General features: G+C 44.7%; 1 protein-coding gene across 1 annotated transcript in view; it reads left to right on the top strand.

Annotated features, from left to right (window-relative positions):
* COL22A1 (collagen type XXII alpha 1 chain) overlaps positions 1-24,079 on the top strand; it is a 336,220-nt gene that overhangs the window by 262,491 nt on the left and 49,650 nt on the right. The window contains exons 42-46 of the mRNA XM_033202916.1: positions 563-616; positions 2,001-2,045; positions 6,550-6,597; positions 13,051-13,164; positions 16,108-16,161. Of these exons, the coding sequence (XP_033058807.1) occupies positions 563-616; positions 2,001-2,045; positions 6,550-6,597; positions 13,051-13,164; positions 16,108-16,161 (315 nt within the window). The remainder of the gene's footprint in view (positions 1-562; positions 617-2,000; positions 2,046-6,549; positions 6,598-13,050; positions 13,165-16,107; positions 16,162-24,079) is intronic.

The following is a 24,079-nucleotide window of genomic DNA, read 5'->3' as shown; positions in this document are numbered from 1 at the left end:
CAGGAATTCCCACTTTTAGACCTATTTAAGGAAAAATCTTATGGGAAATGAGATCCATACGGAAAGATACGTGTGTCATTTCCTGATGTTGTCCAGAAATTTGTGGCTAGAAATTATTTTCTTACAAAGAGTAGTAATCGTCGGGCATGTGCTCAGTATTGTGCTGGGTCTTGCATAAGGAAACTTCTTTAACCACCTGGTTAGCAGCTCTTGGGGCTGGTTATCCATAGGACATGAAAGGAGTGAGCCAGGGTTTGAGCTCAGGCCCATCTCACTGCAGGAGCTGTCCCCTTCACTCAAGCAAGGGAATTATATGGGGTCCAAGTTGTGAGGCTCAAAATGAAGGTTTTCCAGAGCATTCTCTGTGTGTCGAGCACATACCCCCACGTGGTACAGTCAGTTGAGTAAGCTCTGAGCAGGGTTCTTTGGCGCACGTGTTACATCAGATTTCTCATAGCAACAGACCATGTGTTGAAGGAGAGCCAACTATTGCCAAGGAGGGAGTGTCCTTATTTGCTTACAATATTGTGGGGTGTCAGTGTCTTCTTTTCTTTTTCTTCAGGGATCACGAGGCTTACCTGGATTCCCCGGCCCCCAGGGCCCAGCCGGCCGGGATGTAAGTACAGAGAAATGGCGTGGACTCAGTGAAGGCCCTTACATGACCCCTGAAAGCCCACCCTCCACCATCTCCTGGCCCCCTTTGACCATGTGGCCAACTTCGAAGCCCGGTTGAGAATTTCCAGGAAGCCCTATGGGCCTGCTTTTTGTTTTTGCTCTTCTGTTGAGTGTGGCTCGTAATTTTCTATTATCCAGTTTTATTTCCTGTGTTTATTTGTGTTAAGGTTTCAAAATCTTTTCAACTCCTGGGTATCCCACACAATGTTCCCTAATTTCTTAGTCAAAGTCTTACGTACCCCAGTCAGTTCTGCTCGAATCAGACACTACCTTCTCCAGCGCCTTGTCCCCCCGACCCTTCCCTGGAACGGCTCTCTCTTTTCCGTGGAATTCCACAGGAGCGGCTCTCTCTTTTCCGTGGAATTCCACAGGAACGGCTCTCTCTTTTCCGTGGAATTCCACAGGAGCGGCTCTCTCTTTTCCGTGGAATTCCACAGGAACGGCTCTCTCTTTTCCGTGGAATTCCACAGATGTACGTGATGCTCGTTGTGCGAATGGGTTACTTCTCACTTTGTGACAATGACAGTCATCTCGTATCTCCATTGTTTGGCCTTTGCTCAGCTGTCTCTGAGCTCTAAGAAGGAGCCCCTCTGTCTTATGCATCCTCATGGTCCCTGGTGCCTAACAGTGTGCCAGGCACATAGAAGGTACTTGATCCATACTCATTGACCAAATGGTAAATGACAACCAGGAGTCCTTATAGGACAAAGGTGTCTGGCACTAGTAAGCAGTGATATTTATTGCTTAGACATACATCTTTTCATCTCTCTACTTTTAGTTCATTACAAGCAGGAACAACAAAATTCCCTTCTCTTCCTTGGCTTCTGTTTCCAAAGAGAAGGTTACTTTCTCATTCCTGCTTCCAAATATTCAAATTTCACTGTTCCACTCTCAGCATTAATTCTTATAGCCAGTCTAATAGAAGTATTTTTCTACTTTTCAAAGCCATTCCTTCCACTTGTGTTTGGGAAAGCACTGGGAAAGTTTAAGACAGGGTGTGTGTCTGTGTGTGTGTGTGTGTGTGTGTATGTGTGCGTGCGTGCACGTGTTCTGTGTGCATGAGTTGTTTTTAGTTTTGTGTTTAGGACAGGAGTTATGGGGGTAGTTCTAAACATTTGCCATTGTCGGATTCTTCCTGGGAAGCCTTGGGTATTCGGCTGAGATTGGAAACCATGCATTTTTATTGGTTCCAATCCTCATGGTCTGATGATTTTTTTCCCACTGAATTACACTTAGCAGATAGAGAGGTTGGCAGAGGGTGTGGGTAGAGTGGGTCAGGAGTGTGTGCTTACCACAGTTAATGTTTTCTTTCCTTCTTCTCTTAGGGTACACCAGGAAATCCAGGAGAAAGAGGGCCTCCTGGCAAGCCAGTATGTCATTTTATGGTTCTGGATGAATATTGACTATCAGTCAGGGTGTAAGCAAGAGAAAAAATGCAACTCAGAAGGTTCAAGAGGTTTTAACAAAGGAACCTTCAACAAAACTGTGGGCAGAGGAAACTAATATGGGATGTTGTAAGACCCAGAGATAAACCACAGTGGGAAGTCATTACCACCATTATGCCTGTTTTCAAAGCCCAGGGAGAGTGGAGTGGTGAGAAAGGGATTGCACACAGGAACTCAGTCATGGGTTCCACACTGCTGTAGAAGGCTTAGTCTGAGGCCAGGAGGTCGGGATGTCTCCCACCCTCCAGTTTCCTGACAGTGCCTCGAACTGGGGAATTCAACTGTGGGCCAGCAGGCAAGCCAGCCAGCTGGGATACATGCCAGGGGTTTAACCTCCCAGGCATGGAACGGGACAGAGAAGGGTGAAAAGTGGATCTGGGGTGAGCAAATGAGCAACAGCAGCACCCATTGCAAATCCCTGACTTGCCCGTTTCCTAGCACTTGACTGGGTGATGTCAGCCTTCCCAGTTGCCCTCTATTGAACATGGAAGAAATGTTCTTTCTTGCCTCACAGTGAGAACAGGGGAATCTGTGAAAAGTTGAGAAGACAGGGACAGCCCTGAATGTTGGGTCCTTGGCAGTGTGGCCTGAGTCCAGCCCGAGAGTCCTATAGGCTTCCCTGATGCAAGGCACCCTCATCTCCTGGGACACCCTCTGACTGAGTTTCCAATGCCAGAGAAGCCCCAAAGGTTTAGCTGAGTAGCCTGGCCATAGGTGGACCCTCTAGGGAAGGAGCATTGGGGATGCGCTGGCCTGGGAGAGTGGGAGGCAGCTGTGCAGATGGGGAGAGAGATGAGTCCTGGGGAAGAAGCTGCCTAACATGAAAGAGACAGCAGTAACCAATACTAGGGAATCGCAGGCCTCAAGGGTGAGGCTGTAAGTCTGGTTTCAGAAAGCAAGATGCTCACCTGGCCAGAAGCTTCACCTTGAGATGAATCTGAGAGGTTGCCTGTCTCTTTTGCAAGCCTGGCCTGCTACCAGTTCCAGACAGGGACCCAAGACACAGACGTCCCTGTGGGTGTGGGTGACCCCTCATCCCTTATCTCGGTTGGCGGGTACAGCAGAGACCTGGACAGGGATCCTGGTCTGCCATTAAGGGTCCTGAAACTTTTCATTGAAGATCTTCCAATGAGAGGAGCATAAAGTCTTATTGGAAGTTAGGGACACCTTAATTACTCATGTTTCCTCCCCTGTGGAGTCAGCTTTGCAACAGCCAAGTAAACCTCACAGAAGCCACTTCATTATCAAAGTGCAAAGCTCTGGTGAAGTGTAGGGAGAGTGAGGTTCAGGCCAGAAGTCAAGTGGGGGTTCAGATGACCTCTGCCAGATCTGGACTTTGACATCTCCCTGCAAAGATAGTTAAGTCAGCATAATGCAGCTGACAATGTGGATAATCATGATTATCTCTCAGGTGGTCAGCAGCAGAACGGAGAGCTGAGGGGAGAGAGAGAGGGAGAAGAGAGAAGAAGAGAGAAGCGATAAGATCTATTAGATTCACTGAACATCCTCCTCCCGGATGGTCCCAAGTATGGCTCTTGGCTCTCTCTGAGCTCACTAATCAGATAAGGCATGGTTGTCTCAGGGATTCCCTCATGTTCAGTGACTCACAGAAGGACTCACAGGACTCAGAAAAGCTGTTATGCTCGTGGCAGTGGTTTATTACAGTAAAATGATACAGATTAAAATCAGCAGAGGAAAAAGGTGCACAGGAAGGAGTCCAGGAAAGACCAGTACAAGCTTCCATTTGTCCTCTCCCAGTGAAGTTGTACAGACAGCACCCAGTTCTCCCAGTCACAATGTGTGACAATACTCACAAGGTATTGCAACCGTGGAAGCTCACCAGAGCCTTGGTGTCTAGGGGTTATATTGGAAGTCGGTCACCCAGGCATGGAGTGCCCACATGGCTGGTCTTAATTACTGAGTCTTCATCCTCTCTGGAGGTCAGACTGAGGTGTGTGTCCAAGGCACCCACCATAAATCACATTGTTAGCATTAACTACCTGACTGGACCCAAGAACACAAGTAAACAAAGACACTCTTACCAGGCAGGACATTCCAAGGGCATAGAGGTAATTCCCAGGAACCAGGCAGCAGCTGGACATTTCTTTGGAATGTGCAGGGTTTGGACAACACTGGCCTGCTGAGCTAATTCTTAATTATACAGTTCCATCCCTCAGAGGATGGAGAGAGTGACCCAAAGTGTTTCCCCAGTGCTGCACCCACCTGGAGAGAAGCAGAGAATTCCTATTCCAGGATATTCCTTCTGTGTCAGATTGAGTTCTCTGGAAGCACAGCCTGCAGTGGGGATTCTTACGCTAGTGACTGGTTGAGGGAGTGCTCTCAGGAGAAACTTACAAGGATGGAGGGAAGCAGGACATGACAGGGGAAAAAACAGTCAAAAATGTGGGTTCAAGTCAAGCCTAGTCCCTGCCTGATCCCACATGGAACTCTGGACTGTGAATAGAACCACAAAGCTGTCCCACTTTGAGGCCAGGCCCAGCTCTTTTCACCCTGCCATCAGTCAGTTATTGGCTGTGTAACCAGCACCAGGGGTAAGGATGCACCCAGAATGGGGAGGATCTAGGTAGGATATAAACTGGCATCTACATCCCCACGCTGTCTACTGTTCTCTGAGCCCACTGGGCCTAACAACAGGTGACATGAGTGACTGACTCATAGAAGGCAGAGATGGCAGTCTGCCATATCCTGAGTCCACCTTCACAAGGCCACCGCCTCCATCCACATGCTGGTTCTGTGTGTCTTTTGAGACTTATGAGGTTTGCAGAAATGAGTCACAGCAAGATGTTAATGAAATTGTATCCAAGACCACACTGTACCTAGACTGAAAATCCACTCCTAGTTCTCTCTTCCTTTGTAACTGGTGCCCAGCCATTGTGTCTGATATAACTCACTCTAATTATGCTAAAGGCTCAATGGCAGTGTAAGAGTATCCCTAGTAATACAATGCCAGCAGCATTACAATGTACCAATTTGAACCATATGAACCTTTTCCTATTACTAAACTTCCCAGGGGGAACAAATGCGGCTTCAAAATAAAACACCTTTCGCTTTTAAAGGTTTTAATAAATTACTATAGCAAAGGTTGCCTTTTCTTCAGAGGACCTCACTCAGATCATTGAGGAGGGGGGCGGGGCGGGTCTTGGCCTTGACTTTAGCAGCTACATCCTAAGTAAGTTCTTACTGCAGTGTGGGTAATTCCTTGAGCACCTCCAATCTGATTTAATTCAACCCCAGTCTCTCTCAGGGAATCCCGTCTTGCAATAGCCCAGAGCGTTGATTGAATTTCTGATCATATCAACACAGGAAACACCACCAGCACGTTTCAAGCCACTGTGGCAGTTACCTTGAGCAAGCTTGTGTTACTTGTTTCATGGTTTTGCTAACCACAGGATGGGACAGAAAGCCCATGGGGTCAGGGATGGGGAAATAGCCTGAAAAACTGCCTTGGTTTCAGCCTCCCCAAAGTGACAGACTGGATTCATAATTCGTACACCTAAACTCAAACTTCATGAGGAGAAATCACCCACCATGCATTTAGTTGTTAAGTCTACCACCTTGCCTCTGCTGCCTGGGTCCTCTGGGGTTCCTTTTTCTTTGTAAAATTTAGAATTTTGCAAAGTAGTACACCAGTCTGGAAGTCCTACCTAAGAATCCTTTCTTTCCTTTAGGGTCTGCCTTTTAATTCCCATTTCCCTTCCTAACCTTATGTTCCTTGCACCCAAATATTTTCTGAGCCTCCACCCTGTCTTGGGTTCCAGGATGGCCGTGATTGTGAGACACAATCCATAACTCCAACTCACAGTGAATCTGAGTATGAGTTCAGCTACCTGCAGACTCCTGCATGCCTTTAGAGGCTCTGTAATTACTCCTGATTTCTGAAATACCCTTCCTGGAATTAAAGACTTTTAACCCATAATGACAAATGAAGTTTAAAATGCTATTTCACCTGGGAGAGGTGAAGACATTGGCTTAAATTCATACTAGGTTGTGAATGACTGATAATAACAGCTGTTGCTCATTTGAGACATCCACGACCATCCACATTGCCAACAGTTTGCCACTTTGCCTCCCACAGTGCTCATATGACCTATCAGGTTTTGATGGTGCTGGGGAAGAGGAGGGACCACCGGGAGAAGAGAAGGGGAAAACAGAAGGAGAGTAGGGAAGGAAAAAGGCCAAAGTCAGTCAGACTTGGCTATGAATGGCAGGCTGTGCAGTTGCTGTCTTGGAGGAGTCTTCTTTCTGTGGCTCTCAAGCTTGGGACATCCACTGGCTGTCCGTATCCCATGCATGGCACAGTGTGTCACGCATTATGTCACACTTTGAAGGGTTTTTGCTTTCTCAAGATGCCTGGGATTTACTGTATATATAAGTGTATGTATGTGTTTGTTTGTTTTTACTTTGACAGGGCCTCTCTTCACTACTGTCTCCAGGGGACATAAATCTCTTGGCTAAGGTAAAAGCATACAATAAATGTGCATGTGTTTTGAAAATGGTGGCCGGGCGCGGTGGCTCAAGCCTGTAATCCCAGCACTTTGGGAGGCCGAGGCGGGCGGATCACAAGGTCAGGAGATCGAGACCATCCTGGCTAACACGGTGAAACCCCGTCTCTACTGAAAAATACAAAAAACTACCCGGGCGAGGTGGCGGGCGCCTGTAGTCCCAGCTACTCGGGAGGCTGAGGCAGGAGAATGGCGTGAACCCGGGAGGCGGAGCTTGCAGTGAGCTGAGATCTGGCCACTGCACTCCAGCTTGGGTGACAGAGCGAGACTCCATCTCAAAAAAAAAAAAAAAAAAAGAAAATGGTGATGGTGGGATTGGAGATCTTGATAATAAGTTGGGTTTTTTTTTTTTTGTCTTAACAACTATTTGGTAGTATCAGCACCATTAGTTGAGAACTCACCATGTGGCTAGTGATGTGCTAAATCCACCTGTCCAATACAACAGCCACTGGCCACATGCTTCAATCTAAATTTAAATTAATTAAAATTAAATACAGGCTGGGCACAGTGGCTCACCCCTATTATCCCAGCATGTTGCGGGGATTGCTTGAGCCCTGAACCCAGGAGCTTAAGACCAACCTGGGCGGCATAGAGAGACCTGGTCTCTACCCAAATTTTTGTTTTTTTAAATTAACTTGACGTGGTGACATATGACTGTGGTCCCAGCTACTCAGGAGGCTGAGGTAGGAGGATTGCTTGAGCCCAGGAGGTAGAGGCTGCAGTGAGCCATGGGTATGCAACTGCACTCCAGCCTGAGTGACAGAGCAAGACCCTGTTTCAAAAATAAATAAATAAATAAATAAATAAATAAATAAATGCAATTAAAAATTCAGGTGCTTGATCACACCAACATCTTTATACATACTTAATAGCCGCATATGGCTGGTGGCTGCCTCTTTGATCACTGCAGATATACAGCAGAATATTATCTGGAGGTGTGATGCACTAAATGTTTAATATGCCTCCCTTATTTAATTTTCACAAATATTCTATGGAGTTAATACTATGTGTTGTGTTGTTTAGCATATAAGAAGGCTGAAATACTGTGAGAGTCAATGAATGGAATGGAATAGAATAGAACATCCTAAGAACAAAATCCTTCCTTGCTGACACCAGAGGCTGGCCTTTAACCTACCCAGGACTAACTTGTGTTCTCAAAGGAGGGCCGGTAGCAGAGTCAAACAGCCTGGACCTGGGTCCTGCTGGGCCAAGACCAGAGCACAGGCTCAGTGAGGTGACGTGGGCTGCTGGGCCTTTTAACCAGGACAAACCCAGATCTGAGTGCAGACTAGACGGGTTTCTAGAACCACATTTGCTTTCCCCACAAGAGGAAAAGGTCCTGAGAGGTTGAACATAACTTGGCCAACATAGGGCAGGGCGTGGCTGGAGTTACACCTGAAAACCAAGTTGCACAGATGCCCACGTGCCTGACCAAGGACCTGGGGTCTTCAATGTTGAAAGCTGGGAAAGGCTGTGAAGGAGGGAGAGAGAGGTAGAGTCTGTATTTCAGAAAGAACCGGCATGCTACAGTGAGTGAGGTGGCCCCTTCTGCTGCCTGTACTTGAAGCCTCTGTCATAACACCGGGTGAAGGGTTGGCACTGCATTTTATGTGACTAGTGCCTTCCTTCCTTATTATTCTCTAAAAGACACTTGGGTGATTTCAGAAAATCCCTACTTCATGCATGAAGCCAAGGGAAGAAAACAAAAGAAAAAGAAAACCTTGGGAGTCTGGGGTGTTCAGTCTCATTGCAAATTGAGATGCCTTGATGGGAAAATTACACATTTTATTAAAAAATAAGTAGCAGAACAATCTTTACCAGTTTTTGTTGACAAGTGCGATAGCTTTTTTTCCCCACAGTCAAGGACATGATAAGAAATCATTATCTATTGATTCCATCTTTTGTTTATTACAGGCTTTTGTTAGCCTGGATTATTTTTCTTAATTCTCTCACTCTAGAAGGAGCTGGGTTTTCATCAGCCACCAGCCCTCTCCACCCTCCACCCCTCACCCAGTGGATTTCAACCTCAAGATGTCCCAATCTTTATGTCAATAATAAGAGTGAGCATTGAAATGGCTAAGCATCATTCCTCATGGCCATAGCACTGAGACAGATATTTGGTCAAATCGATATTTCCTCACTTTGAAAGGACGCAGCTCTGCTCATCAGAACAGCAGGAAACCCCAGAATGAATGCAAGCGCCTACATGCAGGGTGGCCTGTGGAGTCTCACTGGTGTCACAGAGCTGAGCTTAGCCTGGAAATTCCATAGTCAACAGCCTGGGATGAGTGGATTTGGCCAGGTCTGGGGAGCAGACTATCTTTATCTCCCTGTTTTGTGTACTCACTGGCTGCCATCTTGATGTTGTAAGTTAGAGTCTGCTGGTCTAGTCTAGGTGGCTGGGTGGCAGGTGTCTCCTCTGCTGAGACATCTTATATTACGGAATATTTGTCTCTGCCCCAGAGAGTTTTATAACTTCATACATCTCTTTCTGATAGTTGGAGAACTTGCTGGGTAGTAAATTCTAAGAGTCCCTGTTAAATGAATGTCCATAGTTGGATCTGTGCCCAAGGAGGTCATCTTAAAATTGTCTCCATTACATGACTCCCTTGCAGAAATATTATTTCATTAAATCCTCACAGACAATCCTGTGAGAGGATTCTGTTGCTGTCTGCATTTTACAGATGAAGAGATTGAGGCATAGATGGGCAAACCACTTGTTCAACATCACAGACCTGCTAGTGGCAGAACCAAGACTCAAACCCAGTGTGACCAACTCTGAAGCCTTATGTGTAGCCTCTCTACTATCCAATTTCATCTTTACATGAGCCAGAACTTCCTGACAACTGTCTGATGAAGTCCAGGCAGCTAGTGAGTTCTCTGCGTGTCACATAGAGATTTGGAGATGAAGGCTACGCAACTCTTTGGTAGGAATATAGTAGAGAGGAGTCAGATGTCCAGTGAGAAGGTGGATGAAATGACCTAGAGGTCATTTCTTCTCCTGGGAAGCAACGACTGTTTTTTTCTACACACCAAAGACTGTAGCATTCCTCCATGTAGCCAGCATTTTGTTGAGTGCTTAGTTGGTACTTCAAACCACACAAAGTACAGTATTACATGCAATGACATAACAAGCTGAGTTTGTTGAAAATAGTTCAGACTGGCAGGGTGCGATGGCTCATGCCTGTAAACCCAGCACTTAGGGAGGCCGAAGCAGGTGGGTCACTTGAGGCTAGGAGTACGAGATCAGCCTGGCCAACATGGGAAAACCCCTGTCTCTACTAAAAATACAAAAATTAGTCAGATGTGGTAGCACATGCCTGTATTCCCAGCTGCTCAGGAGGCTGAGTTGGGAGAATTGCTTGAACCCGGGAGGTGGAGGCTGCAGCGAATCTAGATTGCACCACTGCACTCCAAGCTGGGTAACAGAGCAAGACTCTGTCTCAAAAAATAAAAATAAAATAAAATAAAATAAAATAAAATAAAATGGAAAAGAAAAGAAAATATCTTAGACCAAAGGAAGGGGTAGAGACCAGAAGGAAAGAACATTTATAGATTACATACAATGAACCCTGAAATATGCTAGGCACTTTGTATGCATTATTTTATTTAAATTTCACAATAATCTCCTAAAGTAGGAGAATGATCCTTGTTTACAGGTAAGGAAAGAGACTCAAAAATATTAATTGACTTGGCTGAGATAACTCAGAAAGCCCAGAGATTGGGAGCTAATATTGATGATCAAGGTCATCTGATCTGCAAATGGGACAAGGCCACAGATTTAGGGAGGAAAATAAACAAACCCGTAATGGCACATGTAGCAGCTAAAAGTCACTGTGTTTTCACTCTGTGTCAGGACAGTGTCAGGCATTTTCCATTCATTGTCTCATTTATCATAAGACTTTGACATCCCCATTTCACAGATAAGGAGACTCAGGGAGATGAAGCCATGATTCCAGGTGGACAGAGGTTTAAGTGGAGTATGGGCAAGCCCATTTGGTTGGAAACACAACCCTATCCAGTTTCAATGCATTCAGAGAAAGTGTGAACTGCCCTCTGAACTGGACTTTGGTGCAGAGCCAGGAGGGACTGGGGGGTCCCAGGAGCTCTGGAGCCAAGGTGAACATCTGTAAGACTGCAGATTGGGGTGATCTCACCCTGTGCTCACTGGATTCCAGAACTGGGTCAGTGAGTTGAGTCTAGCTCTCTCACAGGTAGGTCTGGGTCTCCGACAGTTCTGGTCTTCAGGAAATAATCCTGCATAGTGTGCAACAGGCCCAGGTTGAGAACCCTGCCAGAAATTAGAAAGAAATAGGAAAGTTGTGAGATTTTTGTATTACTCAGATATAACCTTTTTATGTTATGGATCCCACTGCAAAGAATGGCTTCCAATCACCAGGGCACACTCAAGTCCAGAAATATCTCAGTGGCTAGAATTTTTGGTGTCATCAGGCTAGTTCTATTTGCATCCATCCATCCATCCATCAATCCATCCATCCACAGTTGCAATGTCACATGGATGCATCTCATCTTAGAGTACAATAAGAGAAGGTCTACAAAGAGGTGAGCTCCTTTCAGCTCTGCTACTTTTCCAAGCAAAACACAGTTATCAAAAGCAGCTTATCTAATTAAGCTGAATATCTCATGCACTCTTGCTTTATATATCCCAATATTTAACTCTTCCCACCCTCCAAATCACCCAATCAGCTTTGCAAATTACCCACTAAAGGAAGATGGCCCAAGTCGCCAGAATGTCAGGTGGACAGTTAATTGGTTGGTTGGTCAGTCAGTTGGTTAGTTGGTTGAGCTGCGTGATTCATTCATTTATAGCACTCATGCCCTGTGGAAGAATATTTGCTATGAATTTGGCATGTAAAGATAATTCTACCTCTGTCCTCTGAGTGCTTACACCTTCTGTTTGCCTGGTGGAGACAGGATGGAATAAAAGACCATTCCAACAAGGAGATTAGTACTTCAGTAGTGAGGATTCCTGCGATTTCTGGGAGCAGGAGGAGCCTTTCCCCATCCTCAGGCAATCAGGAAGGCTTCTTGGAGTGGGAGATTACTAAAGAATCTCCAAAGACTGAGTAGGTGAAACAAGTAAAAGGAAGGTGGGCCATTCAGAGATGCTTTTGTGATGGAAAAGCTTTACCATCCTGAAATCGGAGACCAAGATGAAAACTAAATCACCTGCAGCTTCACCTCATGGACTGTGAACAGTGCAGCTTGCACAGATTTTTGCAGATCCCTTTGGTAGGGCTTTCAAAAGACCATAGTTAGTGCATGTGTTTGTGTCAGTTGACAGTGTTGAACTGAGAGCTCTTCAAGACACACACTCACTGTGGTCCCAAACTTAGCACAGTGCCCGACACATAGTAGGTGCCTTTCAAGTATTTTTTTCAATGAGTGAGTGACTGAGTGAATAAATAAATTAGCAATAATGGCTAAATGTGTGGGCATTATCTATCTATGTATCTGTGTATCTATCTATCATCTATCTATCCATCTATCTAATCTTTCTTGAGAGTATTCTAAGTGCTTTACCTGTGTTAGCCATTAAATTCCTATCACAAGGAGAGAGGCAGGGTGGATGAGAGGGAGGATTAGAGAGAAGGGCATGGAGGAGGTAAACCATGAGGCAGGTGGATGAGGCAGGCTAGAGTACAGTCAGTTGAGTTTTATTTGGCACATAGTGTGCTCCAAACTGTAAGATCCGACAAATCAGAAAACACATGCTCTGGGCTCAGAGGACTTTAAATTTACTCAAGGAGCAGTATTTACCTGCCTTAAAGAAGTAGAACAAAGCCCAACTCCAGGGACCATTTCTTAAATGCTTACCTTGGGTAAAAAAGAAAGCTAAGCATGGTCAGAGCCTGGATTGTGTCACAGAAACAAAGTCCCAAGGCTGTGTGCCTGTCGCCTTGCTGATCCTTCTTCCTTGTTCAGAAACCACTTGACTTAGGCAAACGCAGAACAGAGAATTCAGCTCCCAGCTTGGCCTCTAACATCAGGGACAGAGCATGCTATTTTTAGTAATACTAAATGTTTGTATTCAATCTGCTCTATTAATGTTTTCAGATGCTCACAGATCATTTTACATGAATTTTTGACATCATTTCCTCAGGCTATCCTTCTAGAAGTCTGCATGGAAGTAGGAGGAAATGGAGGAATATCCAGACATGTCAGTGCTGAAACCTAACTTTCAGTGAAGAAAGGGAAAATGCAAAGTTTAGACACAAAAGTATTTGGATCATGACTCAATCCACCTATTTGCTTTTCTATCTTCTCTGGTATTTAAAAACAAAATCTCCATCTGGAGAGGTAGCAGCCAGGGCTATTTTGCTTTGCTTTGAAACTGTATTTGCTAGTCATTCTCTGTTTGTCCCTCCTTCTCTCTCCACTCTCAGGATGTGTGCAATGACTGCCCTCCTGGCTCCCCAGGCCTCCCTGGTCTACCAGGTTTTAAGGGGGACAAAGGTCTCCCAGGAAAGCCAGGGAAAGAAGGCACAGAAGGGAAAAAGGTAAGGAGAAAAGGGGAAACTTGGTTTTTATCATCACAATGAAAATATCATTCTGGATATCTCATATTGCCCTATCTGCCTCCAAAGGTGTTCAGGTTTTCAGGGGTTCAAGGTTCAAGATAGATGAGGAATACTGGGTTGTGGGACACAACTGTGGAAATGGTAAGAACTGGGTATCTATGGGTCTTTGTTACTTTAAGAAGATGTTGATTGTGACTTTCCAGTACATGCTGACACCTGGAAACATATACTCATTCAGTTACATTCCTTGCCTCCCTATCTTTCTCCCTTCCTTTCTTTTATCATCCAACAACTTTACCTATCTACTATGTAATAGGCACCAAGATAGGCACTTCAGACTCATAGATCAATCAATGGATCCGTCCATTCATGCATGCATTCAATCCCGTGTCATTGCCTGTTTATGACACCCCATTATGTGTGTCTTATGTGTCAGTCAACATGTAGACAATGGGGAGGTTCAGAAGAAAAAGACTGAGACTCTATTCTAAAGGAGTTCATGGTCTGTCCTGGAGCAAAACAGAGGTAGGGAGTTTCATGGGTGCCGGGGAAATAGAATTAAAAACAAAATCTCCCAACCCAGAGAACTTCTTCACAAAGGTAGAAGAGAAAGAAAACCATTTTAATATTGAATTAAATTTAAACTTGAATATAACGTGTGTTACAGACAATCTGTTAAGAGATGGTAAGGATAGGAAGAAATCTCACTCTTTTGTATAGCTAAGCAGATAAAGTCCATTACAGACATTTTCTCAAGGTAAGCAATAATTAGTCCTCAAATAGGAGGTCTTGACAGTGCTATTTGTCACATATGTTCATCTTAGATTCACCTGGTAATTCAGATGGCCCTCTGTCTTAGCTAATTGGCTTTATCCAAAGTGAAAATAAACTTCTCGCATCTTTATGTTAGAAGGTAGTGTTGCAACTTGGGGAGATGCCATCCCCTAGAAATTGGGAGATAGAGGTGGATCTTTCTTGCTGATCATATTTCACAGAGATGGATCCAAACTCCTAGAGAAAGACATTCCTGGGTCATCAAACTGGAAAAAAAAAAAGTCTTCTTTGCCTTTTAAAAGGATTTACACGCATTTCAAAGAGACAGATAAAGAACTGACAATGATCTGTTTTCTAAAGTAAATGCTTTAAGAAAAAGACTTAGGTGAGATTCTCTTCCTTTTCAAAAAAGAGAGAATTAAGCCTCTTGTTTGTAGTTTGTATCTTACCCATACATGGTACAGGGAATACAAACACAGATGTGAAAGATGACCTTTATTCTGACTCTCTGAGACTTAAGCAGTGCTTGTTCCCTTTCCACTGATTCAACTACGCAGGCTATTTAAGCATAGACCCCACGGGTGTGCCACAGTCCTCAATATTTCTCCATACACTCTGGAACCCTGGAAGGGACAGGAGCCAATCCTAAAGCTAATTTGACTAAGAATAATTTCACCTAATTAAATTCTCCTGGTGATCGACTTATTAAAAACAGGCATTTATTTGATTTGCAGCATTTCTTGTATCATATTTTATCAGATAGTAAATAAACATGTTTGAATGTTCTTACATCCATGTCATGAGTCTTTCCCATTGCCTTAATTTTAAACAGCTCAGAAGATCATTTAGTTCATTAAGATAAATGGGTCTTTAGGAGTTTGTTACAGGAGTCTTGACCTCAAAGATTCTTGATATCAGTGCAGAGGCTGTCAGGGTGGCATTTCTAAATCACTTAGGGAAATGTTTAGATCAGTCTTTTCCAGACCTTTCTACCACAGTTGCTTTGCTTCAAATCACTGGGAATGAGGCTTGTATTCTGCGTGTTTACTACAACTACTACACAGTGATTCTGATGTTCAGAACCACTCAATGCTCCACGACCCCTGGCAGGACCTGGCAGGGGGCCGAGAACCCCCACCCTCCCACCTGGGTGGTCCTTTCTCAGAGTCAAGCAGCTGACACTCCAGGTATTACAGAGCTTGAAGTGAAAATAACCATAAGAAAATGGTTATGAAAATAACTACAAAGAACACGCAATGAGTGCCAGTATAATTATACATGTACATATATTTATAGAGCACAAACACACACACACACAAATGAGATCCTACATAATTCAGACTGTATTTCTTCGTGCAGTATACTTTTTCTGTCTTCTCAACTGTATTAGTTATCTTTCACTACGTTACAGATTGCTCCAAAACTGAGTGGCTTAAAACAACAAATATTTATTATCTCAAGTTTCTGGGGCAGAAATCCAGAAGTGGTTTCGCTGGGTTGTTCTGGCTCAGGTCTTCCATGAGGCAACCCTCAAGCCCTGAGCTTCAGTCATCTCAGGGTCCATCTGGTGAAAGATCCCCTTCCAATCAGGTTCACTCTTGTGGCTGTTGATGGAGACCTCAGTTCCTTACCACATGGGCCTCTCTGCAGAGCCGCTTGAGTGAGATCAAGACATGGAAACTGATTTTCCCCAAAATGAGTGGTTGGATAGAAAAAGTGCAAGCTTGAGGGGGCGGGGCGGGGGTGTGGCAGGCCAGGGTGGGAGTGAGCCATCTTATACCCTAATCTCAGCAAGTACACACCATCACTTCTGCCATGTCCTGTTGGCCATACAGACCAACCCTGTAACAAATGGCAGGACGGCTGCTTCAGGTTGCAAATATGGGAGGCAGGGGCCATAGCGTCATCTTGGAGACACACCAACTAACCACATCAATGGTGGGTCATGCCATGGTTGCACAGCCACACTCAGTACTACCACTTGCCTATACCCTTTGCTCAGACAGGCTAGGGGCAGGGGTAGCTGCCAGGAAGTCCCAGTGGAAAATCAGTGAATGGAGGTGCGAGGGTGATGGCTTAGTGATGACCCTGGGTGTGGGCCAGATACTCATTCTTGTTTCCTTTTTTTTCCTTGTGTCCCTGATACAGGGAGACCCTGGACCTCCCGGCCTACCAGGGCCCCCAGGAATAGCTGGACCACAGGTCAGTGAGACTTCATAACCATCTGCATGGGTCTGTTCTGCTCATCTCAATGGTTCATCTCAATTTAAGGAAGAGTGATGGCCAGTGTAAAGGAGTGGTTTTAAAAATCAGAAAACCCCTGTTCCAGGTCTAAGCATGGCACTGACTGTCCTATTGACCACGGGCAGGTGACTTCCACTTGTGGAATCTCAGTTGCTCATTTACAAACAACTGCGTGTTGGAAAGTATGAAATGCATGGAAGAATTGGGCTGTGTGGGACCTGCTGGTTAAGACGTGAGTTTTTTGGTCAGACACCTCCACAGTAATGACAAAAATACAAATGGTGTCAGGGATTTGTTAAAATTGAGTGATATGGGCCGGGCGCGGTGGCTCAAGCCTGTAATCCCAGCACTTTGGGAGGCCGAGACGGGCGGATCACGAGGTCAGGAGATCGAGACCATCCTGGCTAACACGGTGAAACCCCGTCTCTACTAAAAAATACAAAAAACTAGCCGGGCGACGTGGCGGGCTCCTGTAGTCCCAGCTACTTGGGAGGCTGAGGCAGGAGAATGGCGTAAACCCAGGAGGCGGAGCTTGCAGTGAGCCGAGATCGCGCCACTGCACTCCAGCCTGGGCGACAGAGCTAGACTCCGTCTCAAAAAAAAAAAAAAAAAAAAAAAATTGAGTGATATGATACATAAAAAGGATGTGGCACTCAGTTGAAAAATACTAGGAAGGTGCTTTTTGAATGCAAGCGAGCACTGTTACTCTCATGTGAGTGATAAGGCGTGTCTAAAAGCAGCTCTGTGGCTCTGTGGTTTCCCAAAGCCAGGGAGGCTGGCCTCAGAGAAAGGGGGGTATAATCTCAACCCCAGAATAGGCAGGGAAGCTCTCCGGCTGTCAAAACAAGTGTGCTGGGGCTGGGGCTGTTTGAGCTGTTGGTGGTGATAGTATTTAGCTCTAAGAAGAAAGTGCCTGAGTGCTGATATGGGGACAGATAGACCCACACCCTCATTCCCTTCCCACTGTCATTGGTGCTCCCCAGAGTGTGCTCCCTTATCTCTCGTGGTCTCTGTGCTGCTGCAGACTAAACACCTTCCCCACCAGCACTCGGGGCCAAATGTGTTCCTGTGTCTCTTCCTGAGGCCTGGCTGGACATAGCATGCCTCATCTGATAGAAGTAGTGACATCAAATTGTCACTAGGAGAGAAAGCTCAGAAGCCAGGCCTTGGGGTGAGAATTCCATCTCAGCCGTGTGACCTTGGGATAGTTTCTTAACCTCTCTGGCCTTTTGTTTCCTAAAGTTAACAAGAAACTGTAAAAACTGTGACCCTACAGGCTTATTACTGTGCCAACTACAGGCAAAATGCTCCCATCCGTGCCTGGTACGTTGTATCTACTGAAGAATGAGAAAGTGTGGCTATTGTGATACCTCAGTTCTTGGTTGAAAATAATTTAAACAAGAGACACACAGCGAAGGAGATGCAGCATCGTGTAATTTATTGCAAAAGAAAAAGAATACTTTGAAAGTTAGGGGCAGAGTAGACAGTACACCTGAGAGAGAGAGGATTCAGGGTGGGCTGCTCGTAAGGATGAGACAGCAAAGACCAGCACTAGAGAGACTCCCTTTATGGGAGCCTTACATGATTATTCATAAGGAGGTGGGAAGAGGCGTTACTCATAAGCATGTTCTCAGTGGTCCTCTGGGTACACATGTGCAGTAACTGTACGTACTTGTTCATACGTCACGTGTCTCATTAGCATCTTAAATCTCCACCAAGGGGTATGTTTTTTACTATTACGAGCAAAGGGTCAGTTTAAGGATGGGCAAAATCAAACTGCACATGCTCTCTAGAGGGGAAAGTCCCTACCGAAGATAGCTCTGCGTGGGTGAGCTTAATTATAATGTGAATGCTGAGGCTTATTGTGTTGCTTGTCCTTACTGTCACTACGGATGGTTGCTGTATCCCGAGAACATGATTACTTCCTTGTTTGCCTATCCTGTCTCAGAACCACAGACTTGGAAAGGAGATCTTTATTTCTCACATAGGATTGCACTTGCAGGCTGTCTATCCCACAGGCTGGGAAGCATAGCCTCCGACAGAAACCAAGAGCAAGTGCCTCAAGGGGAGGGTAGAAGCAGCAGGATTTATGCTGGCAGGCTGGCCAAATGCATGTATTTAAAAAGCTATAGGAGAAGTCATGAATCTTTATGGAAGGAGAAACATGTGCATGGGAAATTGAGTTTCATGCCTCATCATGGGTTATGTGTTCAAAAAATGGCAGCATTAGCATAATCCAAGGGTGGAGTTTTTAAAGTTTTGAAACCTCTGACATCAAAAGGTGAAGCAGAAGACATGAAAGCTTTGACTACACATGCTCTGTGAGTTGCCCAAAACCAGTCCAGAGATGGTGGTCAGGCTGGGAACTCAGTTTTTAAGGATTTTCTGGGTCTCCTTGGCCAAGAGTGGGTCTGTACAGTTGGTTAGGGGGCCTAGGATTTTATTTTTATTTCTCAATTGTAAGTGCTCATTTGACATTAGCTTTTTTAGCCCTTGTGGTCACAGTGGTGGCAGCCCCATATTTAGGGTGAGGATTTGGGAATAAAATTGGAGAAGTCAGAAACCTCAGCAACCTAGATAAATAATACTTCAATGCATTATTATTATTATTATTTTTTGAGACGGAGTCTCACTCCGTTGCCCAGGCTGGAGTGCAGTGGTGCAATCCCAGCTCACTGCAAGCTCTGCCTCCCTGGTTCACGCCATTCTTCTGCCTCAGCCTCCCGAGTAGCTGGGATTACAGGCATTTGCCACCATGCCTGGCTAATTTTTTTGTGTGTGTATTTTTAGTAGAGACGGGGTTTCACCATTTTAGCCAGGATGGTCTCGATCTCCTGACCTCGTGATCTGCCCGTCTTGGCCTCCCAAAGTGCTGGGATTACAGGTGTGAGCCACCGTGCCTGGCCTGCCATATTTTATAAAATTTAAAAGTAATGCAATCATTTCATGAGGAACAAGATATCAAAATTTAAAATAAAGACATGATGCCACCCTCCACTTGAATGACCTACCTAACTCACTTCTGCCAAATACCAGCGGCGTCAGATACCTGTGTTTATTTACATTTTGCTGTTTCAATCATCTTCAGTTATTTTAGATTGACTTTGACTTTTTAAAATATTGCATAGGGGTCAGGCACAGTGGCTGCCACCTGTAATCCCAGCACTTTGGGAGACTGAGGCAGACAGGTTATATGAGGCTGGGAGTTCAAGACCAGCCTGGCCAACATGGTGGAACCCCGTCTCTACTAAAAATACAAAAATTAGCTGGCGATGGTGGTGCACATCTGTAATCCCAGCTACTTGGCCAACATGGTGAAACCTCGTTTCTACTAAAAACATAAATTAGCCAGGTGTGGTAGCACATACCTGTAATCTCAGCTACTCAGGAGGCTAAGGCATGAGAATCACTTGAACCCAGGAGACAGAGGTTGTAGTGAGTGAAGATCATGCCACGGCACTCCAGTCTGGGTAACAGAGTGAGACCCTGTCTCAAGAAAAAACAAATTGAAAAAATAATATATATAAAATAACATCCCTATGCAATCAATCAGTTTATCTATCTATCTATCTATCTATCTATCTATGCAATCAATCTGTCTATCTATCTATCTATCTATCTATCTATCTATCTATCTATCCATCCGAATTGCACAGGGATATTATTTCTCTTGGCTTCTCAGCAAGAGTTATTCAGTACCCAAGGTGAGTGATTCACTTTCCTTACCATAGGCCCTGTCCTGGAAAAGGTTGTTGGCACTGTTGTCATGACTGTAAAAAAGCAAGCAAAAAAACCAACAATTCTGTGCTGTGACAACAGCACCAGCTTTGTGGTGTAGCAGAATGGAAAACACCCAGGTCTCCCAGACCCTAGCTGGCAGGTTAAGACGTCTAGCTATCGTGACCTGTGGACTGTGAAGATTTAGAGGGTTTTAACAGAGACAAGACTCCTGCATCAGGAGTTATAGATATCAGATCTCAGTGCAGATAGAACAAGAGATTTGTCCAGGGCAGTGTTAGATTGAAAGACATCAGGAAAGTGCAGCATCTTCAAATGTAGGAGCTCGTTACTGGGCATGACCTTCTCTTTCTGGGATCACCAGATGAGGCCAAGCTTCTTGCCTTGTAATTTCAAATTTTACCTGATCCTTAAGTAATGTTTGCTGTCAACTTGCTGGCTGCTGGGCTTAGCCTCTGCTGAGGAGGAGTTGCGTTTTTTTAAAAAGATGGAGTCTTGCTCTGTTGCCCAGGCTGGAGTGCAGTGTTGCAATCTCAGCTCACTGCAACTTCCACCTCTCAGGTTCAAGCAATTCTGCCGTCTCAGCCCCCTGAGTAGCTGGGACTACAGGTGCATGCCACCACATCCAGCTAATTTTTGTGTTTTTAGTAGAGATGGGGTTTCACCATGTTGGTCAGGCTGGTCTCAAACTCCTGACCTCTTGATCTGCCCGCCTTGGCCTCCCAAAGTGCTGAGATTACAGGTGTGGGCCACCACACCCGGCCAGAATTGTCTTGATTCAAAGAAGTAAAGCATATCAGTTAAACAGATAACGAGTTAGCTCCATGAAGTATGTACTGTTTTCTCCTTCAGCCCAACCCTGCATGCAGTGCTGATGTTTTTGGTAATGGCCCTGCTTTTGTTCCCTTATAATTTGCTTCAACAGAGGGTTTGCTGCTTTAAATACCCTGAGAATAGAAAGCTTCCATCGAGAAAAAAAGAAAACAATTAGTGCTGCATCTGAAAGACAGGGGTTCTTCTTGCTCCATTTAGGAGTTGATGGTCACTCTAACCACGAGAAGTCGTTGGGGCATGTGGTCTAACCCTGCATGATGAGCCCCAGGCAGTTGCATTGGGCAGGGTGTTCAGTGTTCCAAGGAGCAGGTTACTATCTCCTGCAATGGTCAGCATGATGCCAGAAGGCAGAGCTGTTGTTTCACTTTACAGATGAGGAAACTAAGGTTTAACAAGATTAAATGCCACAGCTACAAAACTAGCAGGTACTATAACTGGGGTTGACCCCTGCTAGTCTAACTTCAGTACCCCGAGTAGTTATTGTCCTGTCATACTCTTTAGTAATAGCTGATACCAACACCAGCACCCAGGACAGCTCCTAATGGGGTGCAATGCTTTAGTTTACACTATATCTGCTAATGCTCCTGTCAGCAATAACTGCCCCTTATCACCACTTATTGTTGAGAAAATGCATCACAGAAGGGTTAAATGTGTCCTCCGTGGACTCAGTCTATTGTGGTTCTTGGCTTCAAAGCCAAGCCAATTTCTATGCTTGTCATTTACCCCACACCACTTTCCAGAAAATAGACAGAAGGACTGTTTCATTTCCTCTCTGTTCAACTTCATTTATCAAACAGTATCTCCGCTAGACTTGGGGATGTGAAGATGAGTTTGTAAACTGAAAATGCTACCCTTGATGGAGTACTTACAATTATTGTCAGCATCCTTTCATAACCAAAGGCTCTGGGCATTCATTGGTCTCATGCACTGCCAAGAGGGTTTGGTTCCTTTGCAATTGCAGCACAGCATCAGGGAAGCAGCTTCCCCAAGATTTATCTTACAGATTTTCAGCTGCTGTCTTCAGTGGCCAGCAGGAGGAGGTTCATGCCACATGGTCAACTACAGAGCTCCATTCTAGTACTTTGAACTCGCATAAAGCACTGACTTTAAGATACAGGGTCTGGAGATTGTTGCTGCAGTTGTGATTATGATCTGTGTGAAGGAGAGAGAAGCAACAAGATGGTAACCACGGCAATGACCCTGGGAGTGTGTATTCTACAGAGTCAGATGTAAATGCCTTGTCTGGGTTGGAAATGATGACTATTCTGTCCCCTACAAAAAGCGTTTTTATTTCCTTCTCATCGCATGTTCACCAACCAGTAGTAGGACCTAAAGGGAGTCTGTCATGGACCCAGAGACACCCAATGAGCAAAAGTCCTCATTTGGAGAGCATGGATGACTCCGAGGAGGCAGAGATAATACCTGCTGCCATTGGCACTACCTGAAAAAGTCTTGGGATTCCCATCCTGCCCAGAAAATAACCCAGAGCCACTTACTCCCTGTTCTTTCCCACAGCAGAAAATTCTTTCCATCCATAACTACCACAATTCTGAAAGATTCTCACCAAGCATCACCTTAACAGTTTCCTTTCAAGTCAGGAGGTATAGAGAGAGGTCAGATATGGGCCATTCCTTCCATAGCCTGATGCTGTGACAGAGAAGAAAGACCCACAAGCTTGCAGTGAACACTTAGGAATGTATGAGGGAGGCAGAAAGCCAAAAGGGGCCGTGGACACAGGCCTGGGATCTGGAAGCCAGTGGTCCCCAACCTGCTATGCCTCTTATTAGTTAAGTGAATTTTCCTTGCTGATTATAGGACTTGGGCATTTATTTATCTGAACCTTGGGTCCCTCATCAGTACCTTGTGTCCCTCATCTGAAAAAGAACTGTACAACCTGTCTCAGAATGAGAATGTGAGAACTGAAGAAGGGGAATTTACAAATCACAACAGGTAGGAAGCATTTGATACGTGTAACTGCAAGTGGTCCTCATAATACTTGCTTCATTTGAGTTAACAACAACCACAACAAATTGCCAGAAGAAGAGTAAACAACGGAAAGAAAACTAACACCATGGAACAAGGGGTAACCCGTGAAGGCCACCTGGAGGAGGTAGGATTTTAATTGTCACCTGGAGATGGCAGGGTTTTAGTTGCCACCTGGAGGAGGCAGGATTTTAGTTGCATTGGAGGGTTAGTCAGGAATTTACCAGCTATCAATGGAGAAAGGTTTTCCAAGCAGGACAACAGCACATAAAAAGTTTAGGAGAAGGGTTTGTTCTGAGAATAGTAGAGAGTTACTAACCGGGAGAAGTTTAGTCCCTGCCCTCAACAGTTTGAAAACCTTTTGAGAAAACCGCCTGTTCAGTGTATTCATGAAGGACAGCACTCTTAGAGGAGTTCCTGGTATGAATGTACCTTCCAAATGATTGTTTTATCATGTGCTTAGCACATGATGGTGCTGGAAAAATGTAATTAAAAACAAAATCTTCTCCTAACTTAGAGAGGTTTTCCATGAAGGTAGAAGAGAAAGAAAACAATTTTATTCTTGAATAGCATTAAACCAGAATGTGATTTGCATTACAGACAATATGCTAAGAGACTGCAAAGACAGAAAGAAATCTTACTCTTTTAGATAGCCAAGCTGATACAGCCGCCTATCACATACATGTTCTCAAGATAAGCAATAACTAATTCTCCAGTGAGAAGATTTAATGGCACCACATGTTCTTCCTAGATTCACCTGGTAATTGCGGTGGCTGTCTGTGTGTCTGTGTTAACTAACTGACCTTATTCAAAGCAAAGGTAAACTTCTCACATCTTCATGGCAGGAAATGGATTTGCAGCTTGGAGCCAGTCATCTGCTGAAGTTGGGCATCTACTGTTTGATAGGAACTGGGAGATAGACGGGAATGCTATCTTCTTTGTTGATTCTATTTCAAAGAGATGGTTCCTAGGTCCTTGAGAAAGACATTCCCGGGTTCCTGGGTCACAAAGCTAGCAAAAGTCTCGTTTAGCTTTTGAAAGTATTTACATACCTTTCAAAGAGACCCCTCCCCCCAAAAAAAGAAAAAACTCACAATAACAAGTTGTCTAAAGTAAGTGTTTTCAGTAAGCAGACTGGGGCAAAGTTTCTTTCCTTATTTTCAACTGGGGGAATTAAGCCCTGGAAATGGCTCTTTAATAAACCTCTTCTGAAGAGGACTAAACTAGCAAAATGATGAACTGGTAATCTCCCTGGAATATGAATTCTCAGTGGACAGGGTTTTTATCTGTTTTGTTGATTGTTATATCTCCAGTGTATAGA

This window comes from Trachypithecus francoisi, unplaced genomic scaffold (assembly GCF_009764315.1).
Source record: "Trachypithecus francoisi isolate TF-2019V2 unplaced genomic scaffold, Tfra_2.0 Lachesis_group7, whole genome shotgun sequence".
In the NCBI taxonomy this organism is placed as follows: domain Eukaryota; kingdom Metazoa; phylum Chordata; class Mammalia; order Primates; family Cercopithecidae; genus Trachypithecus; species Trachypithecus francoisi.
The sequence above is the reverse complement of the archived record's forward strand: the minus strand, read 5'-3'. Positions and strand labels throughout refer to the sequence as shown.